Source organism: Eptatretus burgeri, chromosome 4, assembly GCF_056783735.1.
Source record: "Eptatretus burgeri isolate ZD-2024b chromosome 4, Ebu_testis_v1, whole genome shotgun sequence".
NCBI classification, from domain to species: domain Eukaryota; kingdom Metazoa; phylum Chordata; class Myxini; order Myxiniformes; family Myxinidae; genus Eptatretus; species Eptatretus burgeri.
Genome location: NC_140964.1, coordinates 17,150,761 through 17,160,760, shown reverse-complemented (window position 1 = coordinate 17,160,760; position 10,000 = coordinate 17,150,761). Strand labels below are relative to the sequence as shown.

At 43.7% G+C, this 10,000-nt stretch overlaps 1 protein-coding gene across 5 annotated transcripts in view; it reads left to right on the top strand.

Annotated features, from left to right (window-relative positions):
* POFUT2 (protein O-fucosyltransferase 2) overlaps nucleotides 1-10,000 on the top strand; it is a 75,317-nt gene that overhangs the window by 49,662 nt on the left and 15,655 nt on the right. For 4 of the 5 annotated variants that reach the window (XM_085877041.1, XM_085877039.1, XM_085877043.1 and 1 more), the window contains exon 7: nucleotides 6,662-6,842. In XM_085877041.1, coding sequence (XP_085733167.1) covers nucleotides 6,662-6,842 — 181 coding nt within the window. Of the gene's footprint in view, nucleotides 1-6,661; nucleotides 6,843-9,749; nucleotides 9,864-10,000 lie in introns of all 5 variants that reach the window. The other variant, XM_085877042.1, reaches the window with a different exon arrangement.

Below are 10,000 nucleotides of genomic sequence, written 5' to 3'. Positions count from 1 at the left end.
ACAAGGTGGAGAGCTTGCCGTCAAACCTCGACTCAGATTTTGCAACCGGTCCAGACAGCATCAGCCCACGTGTCCTTAAAATCCACTTCTCTTGCTCACCCTCTCTCTGTTCTGTTCACCCTTTCATTTGTTCAAGGTCATCTGCCATCTGCTTGGAAATCAGCAAACATTACCGCTGTGTGTAAAAATAAATAAATAAATAAATAAATAAATAAAAATAAAAAAGGTGCAAAAACAGAGCCCTGCAATTACTAACCAATCAGCAAGTTCATCATCGCTTCTGACATTAAATCCTTCCTCTTCTCCATTGGCTTGATTTCCTGTAATCAATTTGGATTCCGATCAGGTCACTTTACCCTGGACCTGCTGCTTCTGCTTTCCCAACAATGGATGGAGTTTCTCGATGTCACACATGAGATCAGAGCTATCTCCTTCAACATATCGTGAACTTTTAATACAGTCTGGCACGCCACAATGCTCACCAAGCTCTCTTCTTATGGTGCCGAAGACAACCTCCACTCATGGCTCGCAGATTCCTGGCCTATCGCAGTCAATGCGTGGCTCTTCGTAGAATTCTCATTTCTCCTTCCTGTCCAGGCTGGAGGTCCTCAAGGCAGTGTTCTGGGTCCTGTGCTTTTCTGGTTTTCATCAATGATCTCTCCGACTCAGGAAAATCCTCTTTATCTCTTTGCTGATGACTCCACCCTCTGTGGAGGGTTGGTCTAAAGTCTAAAGATCAAAAGATACATAGATATGCCATCCCTCAGATTGGCAGGCAGCAACCTTTTCACTTTCTGCAGACCTGGATAAAATCACAAGCTGTTCAAACACTTGGAACATGTCTTTCAATCCTGGCAAATCTCACACCATCACCATGTCTCTGAAAGGAACGTCTGAAACCCCCATCCCCCCCCAATCTACTTTCTTGACAATCCCATTGAAGAATCCCTTCTTTCAAGCTTCTGGGCCTCACTATCTGCCATGTTCTTTTCTGGGAAAGCCACATTTCCAAACTGGCTTAAGCCAGTCGCTGACTCCACATCTTCCATCATGCAAAGCCTTCCTTGGCACACCTGAGTTCCGAACCACATGCAAAGCTTTCATCCGCAGCCTGATTGAGTACTGCTCTCTCATCTGGGCTGGTGCTCCTGCCTCTCACCTTTCTCAGCTTCACTCTGTCGAAACCAAGTCATTTAGGATCATTGGTATCTCCCACGATGAAGCTGAATCTTTGGGTCTCTCACTCTTGCTACAGGCAGGTCGGTGATTTTTCTGTTTTCTACCATCTCCTCTCTGGCCTCGCCCCCTCTACTCTGTTTGTGATCTGTACCCCCCCCCCATATTTCCGCAGGGTGCTTAAGGTCAGCTAGCAACCCCCTTCTGGTGAAACTGCTAAAATCAAGAATCGCACTCACCTTCACGCTTTCATTCTTCTTTTTCCCGCCTCTCGAACATCTCCCACACTCTCTTCAATCCCATTCTTCCCTCCAGGTCTTCAAAACAGTTGTTCACCACCGTCTCGTACCCTCCATCCAAAACCACAATCTTTTCTACCCCTGTTAATCCACCCCAAACCCATCTCCTTCAAATTCCCTGCTTTCCTTCCTGAAAGTCCCTGTAATGTTCATGTTATATACCACGTGTTCCCTGCCCCATCCCTCTCCTTTCCACAGATCTCCTAATGTCTCTGTTCCCCACTGTTTTGTCCTTCCCACTCCCTCTCCTCTTGTCTCATGCCCCCCTTGCTGTGCATTGTGTTCGCTCTCATGCTTGTCTCAACAATGTAGCCAAATTCTTCTTCTTCTTCTTCTTTCAGCTGCTCCCTTTAGGGATCGCCTCAGCGGATCATCCGTATGATCCGCATAGTGATTTGGCACATGTTTTACGCCGGATGCCCTTCCTGACGCAACCTTGGTCGCCTCTTACGACACAGGGATATGGTACACCTATTTTAACCGGGGTATACACCGGCCCAGTATACTGGTACTCATTTTGCCGACCTCGGAAGGATGACAGGCTGAGTCAACCCCCTGGTGTATTAATTCAGTGGCCCAACGGGGCTTGAACCCAGGACCTTTTGGATCCCAAGCCGCTGCCCTAACCACTGCGCCAACACCAGGATGTATCCAACAATGTATCCAAATATATCTATGTATATATATATATATATATATATATATATATATATATATATATATATATATATATATATATATATATATATATATATATATATATATATATATATATATATATATATATATATATATATATATATATATATATATATATATTGTTGCGGATTTCGCGCCCGCCGGCGTGCTGACGGCCACGTAACTCGAATCGCGCGGCACGTCGCCCACCGGACGGACAATCCAGTCGTGACCCTCTCGGACTAACGCCGGGAACCAGTCACGGGTGGACCTTTCGGTCTCACCGCGATCGAGCCAATCAGCCCCCGCGTGGGATAGGGTTGCTCGCCAAATTCGACCTACCTAAGTACCCACGCGGAGGGTAGACCGGGCGATCGCACCTCGCCGCAGGTCGACTTCGGACACGGGCCACTTAAGCGACCCGTTCCGTACTATCAGAATAACCGAGCGGTGTTATCGTCGACCTCGACGGTTCGATTAATTATCGGGCGTATTCAGCCCACTACCAACCCTTTACGTGAAGCAAGATGGGGATTCAATGGGAGAAATGACGAAGCGAAGCGGGAAACAGTTCAACACAAAGCACATTTATTCGCGGCACACGGGAAGCACACATATTCAATTCCACCAAAAGCACACAGAAAAGACACAATTCCATTTACACAAAAAGCAAATATAAAAGTGAAAACACAGTGCAGAGCTAATACCGACTACCGAGCACACGGCAACACTTATACAATTCTACTTCACAGACGGCGCCGACAACACATACCCAAAACCAAGGAAAAGAAATACCCTCAAGGATGAGGCGGGCCTGAGGCCGAGACCGGGTCGCGCCTACCCGTCTGGTGATGAGACGCGGAGCGGCGATGGCGCCCCAACCCCGCGGGCCTCGCGGAGGGTGTCTGGTAGGGGGTGGGAAAGGGGCCCCCTTGGTCGCACTATCTCAGCGCGGGGGGAAACAGGAGGGGGTTGTTGATGCTCGGGGTATAGAGGATCTTTATTATCCCTGGTGTGCGTCTCCACCTCGGCCAGGTCGCGCTGTCGGCCTCCCTCGGGTGCAGCTCCCTGCACGACGCGAGCACCCCCTCGTCTGGTGTCGCCGCCTTTCCACAGCTTGTCCCCTCCGTTCCGACTCCAACGCACACGACGAGCAGCTCCACCGCCCGCGAAGTCTTGACCCTCTGCTTCCGACTCTCCTACTCTCCGCCTCTGGACTCTCCGACTCTGGACTCTTCTTTGGACTCTCCTCTTCTTGACTCTCCGACCGACTCCCCTGACTGACGAACACGGTCCTTTTATCCCCCCGTAGCTTCGCCTTTGACCCCCTCCCTTTGACCTTTCACCTCGCTCCCCATTGGCCCGAGAAAAAGTGGGCGTGAAGGCTTTTTGATCCACAAATTTGCATATATCGATCGTCCTGGAGGCGGGGCCAAATCGTCCCTCGCTCACCGATTGGACGGCAAAAAGTGGGCGTGTGTCGTTTTTGATCCGTTTTTGAAGCACAAAATCCGTGATTTTGTACACGCTGTTCGACGCGCGCCCTGCACGAGTCCAACACCGGTACCCACAGCGGGGCAAGAACGGTGGCGATGCTACGGTTGCGAGGTGTGACGTGAAGGTCGTGGCGGTTGTGGTGAAGCGGCGTTGTGGTTGGTGGTTGATGTTGTGGTTGTGGTGGTAATCATGGCGGTTGGTCCAAAATAAAGATAGTAAAAGAAAAACGGCTATCCTGAAGAGTCGCAGCACGCATAAATGACATGTATTCCCACTAGACAACGGGTTTGGGCCTAACTACACATGCACTTACCGAGATACCTCACCTAAGGGACCTGAATGGTGGTTTGCGAATTTGGTAACCACAACAATATATATATCTCTTCCTTCCGACGAAGGAAGCACCAATCCGACCGTTTATAGTATATTCGGGACTGGACCATAGACTCGACTGCTTGAAGGTAAATGTGCTTCCTCCACACCATCCTGTTGGACATGTACAAATAAGGCATTCTTTTTGGCCAGGCTTATTATTACTTTGATTGTGCTTCATTGAATTGACATCATAATTTGAGTTTTTGTTTTGAATTACATTTGAATGTCATGACTAGGTATGCAACATCAATGGCAATGTTTGGTAAGGAGTCGTGAGTCTCCATTTTGCGTGCTCGCGATACCAAATCTGTGATTTGCATTTCACTCTGCAGCAATACAGTTCTTACGGTTAAATCAAAAATGTTATTTTTTTATACTTGTCATAAATATAGTACAACAGTAACTTGGCGAAGTTTACATATTTCATTTTCTCAACGTCTTTAAACTTTTGGTCACGATTCTAACACCATGAAACACCAGTTTTTAATTTTCTACTGGAATTGCATTTTGTTTCTCTCCAATGTTTGGCATGCGTTTGATGTGAGCGATTTGACATTGCGTTCTGGTTTTGCCGATAATGTCTCGAAGGACATGGCAGGTTAAATAACTCAAAAGTGTATTCGTGCATTTTCGGAATTTGAATCGTAATTGTTATTTGAAAGTTTCATAATTCCCCAGTTCCATTTGGACATTTTACAAGTTTTTTTTTTTTCTTCAATGTAACCAAACTTTCTGACTTGAATGAAGTTGCAATTTCATGTGTCGGAGCTGTTCAAAATTGCATGCTGCTGTGTATTTTGTCTGGAGATCGATGTTCATTGTTTAAAAAAAAAAAAAAAAAAAATTCTGCTGTATTAAAAAATCAGAATTTTAATGGTCTTAGGACATTGAATTCTGGAAGGAAGCAACAAAATAACATTGTTTTGGATATTTGTTTTTTTTCATTTTGGACAGCCTTTGATTGGCATCAAATGGGATTCAAACACAAGCATTTCTGTTGCTTCATAACCAGTAACTTAATGAGTCATACGTGGACATTTGCAGGACTCGGAGGTAGCTTAGATATGGTTGTGCGATTGTATACATGTGTAATGATTGTGATGCTTGTGATTGGGCCTCATCAAAAGGTGACTGTTCTGTATGTCTTGTCTTCTTTCGTGTCACTTCAACCATCATTGCTAAAAACGAAATGGCAAGAAAAATACGCCGGTAATCCTCCCATGCATGCCACATTGTTCTCCCCACTGCTTCTCTTCCCTGCTCCCCACCCCCACAGTGAATCAGTCAATACTGCACATTTATAGGGTGTGGATAAAGTACAAGCATGATGGCCAAATGGCCTCTTCCTTCTCATGTGTGTTTGTCCCATAAAATACCATTGTGTAAACAGACAAAGAAGATATGGAACTCCATGACTAAGTTCAGTAAAAAGGCTCGGTGGCTTATTTCCTGCATCCCGGCCAAAATTGTAAATTCCTTCCCCCATCTACAGGGGGCACTGCATCAGCGGTAAAGTCGCACCACCGATCAATGATGCGACCTGCGAGCCGAATGCGTAATTGACTCTCGTTGCAACATACAAGCACACTTGATACCGGGGTCTCTCTTCTGCAAATTTTGTTGCTGTGAAATGCTTGAGCAGCTATCCAATTGTTCTACGTGATGCTTTTATATATGTTGTCAATCTTTTCGATGTGATTGACCTCCATTATGCTAAAGCCAGCTGCCATCCACTGCAGCGAGCTGTAATTAGACCATTACACACCGCCCATAGCGTCCTGTGGATATCTCACCAAAATATTTGCAATACAGTAATCTTGGCTCAAGTTTCACATGATACTGCCACAGCATTTTGCTTCCATTTGATCTATCTCATCATTTAGGCCAAACTTCTAAACTACGTTTATTACACCGTGTAAAGTTTTGCTATGTCAATTGCAGTGGTAGCCAAAAAAATAAAGTTATCAGAGGACACTATGTATGCATTTGTTCATTTTATCACCTGTTGCTCCATGCCTTCTTTGTTTATGCGTCATTACGGAAGTTCTGTACAGTACCTTTAATCTTGATTTTTTTTCTTTTTTTAAACATTATTTGTACATTACCCTCGAAGTTTGTCTGTCTTGTCATTGAGCAGGTAGTAAAACTGTACATTTGAACTCCCAACACAGGTTCCTTTGACCTCATTTGAACCGTCTTCCCTGTAGACATTCACCTGTGTTATTTTTTAAGTTCTTGCACCACCAATTGTTCAGCTTGAATTCTCTCATTACCGTATTGTTCTACTCCTGAGTGGCAGATGGTGCATTGACGAGAATAACCACAAGCTTGTATTGTGGCTTCAATGTGTGGTGCGAATATTTTCAGGAAAACCATTCCAATAATATAAGCGACAGTATCTTCTTTCTAATTCAAGCCGAATAAATTACTCACAATTTCCTGATTATAATCTCAGCTGCTTTTCTCATAGTGAGCAATTCTCACTTCTGTATATTTAATATCCTGTTAATGGGGTTGGGTGGGGACATTTAAAAACCTTTTTATTTTTTATTTTTGTATAAGTTCAAATCTGTTTAGTGTCACAACAATGTGAATGTGATATGGATTAAATTGAGATTCTCTAAATGTTTGAAAAGAACAAGATGGGCTCAGCAGTCGGTGGGCCTTACCTTGGTGTCCACCTTCGCCGGAAGGACTTCCTGTATGGACACCGGGAAGATGTTCCCAGCATAACCGGTGCGGTTGCCAGGATTCGAGAGCTTCTGCAGCAGTATGGCTTGCTTCAGGTGTTTGTGGCCACAGATGCAGTGAAGCGTGGTAAGCGTTGGTCTTAAATGCTTGTTGAAATGTTAATTTTTTTTTTTTTTTGATACAAATGTATTTATTAGTTGGTCATGTCCTTTCGATCAAATTCATAATGAAAAATTTATATCCTCAAATCGCAGATTCGAAAGACAGAATAAAAGGTATAGCTTTTGAAACAACGCAATCAAGTTGAGATGACTAATATCGGGAAGTGATCTTAATAACTTGACGACTTATTTGCGAAACAACATAAAAAGGGGTGACATATGGACAAAAGGTCAAATTCCAATTACAGGCACATACATTTTTTTTATGGAACTTTGTATTTTTAATCAACATTGGGGGATGCATGAAATCTGCAACAATTTTTTTTGGATTTGACCTCCACCCCCCCCCCCAAACTGGGTCATGCCCCAGGGGTGGAGACTTTGGGTCACGGGTCAAAATGGAATAAAATATTTTGCTCAGAATTTGACATTTATTCTTTCTTGGTGGAACTTTTGCCATCTTTCAACTCTACCTGAGGTGGGAAGCATGTGGATTTGCCATGGCGACTCGTCGACTTCTCTCTACTTTTCATTACCTCCATTACCGAAGCACAATTCTAAACCGATAGTCATGAAACTTTATCAAGTTGTATCGGTAGTCTCAACTGAGAAGCCTTATTGATTTTGAGGTCAAAGGTCATCTTGAGGTCAACTTTTTTAAATTGTCATTTTTCATCCGATTGACTTGAAATTGGAACAATATTTGCACATTGTCACTGGATTGGGAAACTATTTTTCAGATTAAAAGGACAAAAGTCAACTCAAGGTCAAACTTCTAAAATCAATTTTCTTGCGATTAACCTGAGAATTAAGCAGCAATTGTGCAGTGCATCACTGAATTTTGAAAAACTATTTTTAAGGTCAAAGGTCAACTCAAGGTCAAACTTCTAAAATCATGTATTTTAATCTGAAAAATTATTTTCATCAGATTGACCTGACCTTTGATTAAAATTGTCAATTTTAATCTTGATGAAATGGACAATTTGATGTATCCATGGCAACCTTTGGATAGGAGGATGGATTTTGCAAGTATCTTGCTCTGCGCGACGTCTTTTTCTTGTTCTTCTGGCTCTCTGTTTGTCTATTTATCGCCTACAGGTCACAATTCTAAATTGATTGTCATGAAACTTTACTAAGTTGTAGAGGTCGTCTTAACTGAGAAGCCAATTGATTTTGAGGTCAAATTTCTAAAATTGTTTATTTTTCATCCGATTGACTTGAAATTTGAACAAGTTTTGCAAATTGCGTCACTGGATTGGGAAACCAACTATTGAGGTCAAAAGCTCAAAGGTCGACTCAAGGTCAAACTTCTAAAATCATCGATATCAATCTGAAAAAGAATCAATTTTCAGCCGATTGACCTGAGCTTTGATAAAGTTTGTCAATTTTAATATTGATGAAATGGACAATTTGATGTATCCATGGCAACCTTTGGAGAAGGGGGTGGATTTTGCAAGTATTGTGCTCTGCACGACTTCTTTTTCTCGTTTGGCTGTTTGTTTGTGTGCAGGATATCTCAAAAAGTTGTGGAAGGATTCGGATGAAATTTGATGGGCAGGTTGGGTGTGTGACAAGGACGAACTGATTAGATTTTGGTGAAGATCCAGATCTGGCGACTATAACTTTTTAAGTGATTCTTCACCATTGAGAGATGGGGCCAAAAATGATAAAAAGTATGATATCTGAAAAAGTTGTGAATGGATTCGGATGAAAATTAGTGGACAGTTTGTGTGACTTGGACGGATTGATTCGATTTTGGTGAAGATCCAAATCCAGACCTGGATCCGAGAATTATTTAATTTTAAAGGCGATTCTTCACCATTGAGATGGGGCCAAAAATGGGGGGCGGTTGAGAAGAATTGTCTCGCTCACCAGAGAAGTCGTCCGTCAAATGAAAACGTCCTGGAATGTGTGAGCGTGCATTGTCCGTCACCAGCACCCAGCCTTGCCGTGCACCCGCTCGCAAACAGGCTTGAACACCAGTCGACGGCACCCCCAAGAAACTGGTACGCGAAGGGCAACCGTCTGACTGGCACGGACGAAGCAAACCGTCTGACTGGAACGATGAAAGCAACCAGCCGTCTGACTGGCATAGCGCACAACCGTCTGAATGGAACTGACCAAAGCAGCCTTCTGACTGGAACGGCAAAACACTTTCAAAGCTGTGAGAACCGCAACCATCTATCGCCAACTCACTCGTTATCGACTGGCCCGTGCCTCACTCGTTGACGACTGACCCGCACGCAAGCCGCTCACTCGTCTGACTGGAACGGACAAACTGACTGACAAACTGTCTCGTCGACTGACCCGCGCGTGCTGCTCACACCCACCCGCCAAGAACGGACCTCCCCCTCTTTTATATAGGCAGCCCGTCTAGGCGGATACAGACTCCCCCCAAATTCACCCCGCCCCACTTGTGCACTGTTACCATGACAACCTGCGGTCTCATTATTATTCCTCGCTTATGATGCCATGTCAAGCGCTGATTGAAAAAGGGCGGGTATCGGCGTCAGTGAAAGAAATGGCATGCATAAACGTGTCTGTCGTAAAGAGAAAAAGCTTCTCACAAAAGAGGGGATCTATTCTTTACCCTTCTCAACGCATCGCATTTAGAATCTCACCAGACATGCGGATGAGTCTATTCTGGACATGCATTGAAGGAAATAACTATCTGAGGACCTGGATGTTGGTGTGCATTCGTCAAATCGGATTCAGAAATCCGTAAATATACATATATATATATATATATATATATATATATATATATATATATATATATATTTTGGGTGTCCCCAAAAAAATAATTTTAAAATGCTTCTTTTGATCCTAAAAAGCAGTAATTTTGTCACTAATGCTTCATTTCTTGTTGCAGAGACCTTGAAGTTTATTTTGATACCAAGCAAGCGCCAGAAAAATGCCAAGACTGACCGTGCAACAACGGATGAAAATTCTTGAACTTTGGCACCAGACGAAAAGTGTCATACAGGTGCAACGTCTTTACTAGAGACATTTCGGTATCCACTTGCGCCATGCACCAAACTCTCGGACAATAAAGTGCACCATCGCAAAGTTTACCAATGTGGGAACCATCTGTGACCTTCACAAGGGTCAGAGTGGTTGGAA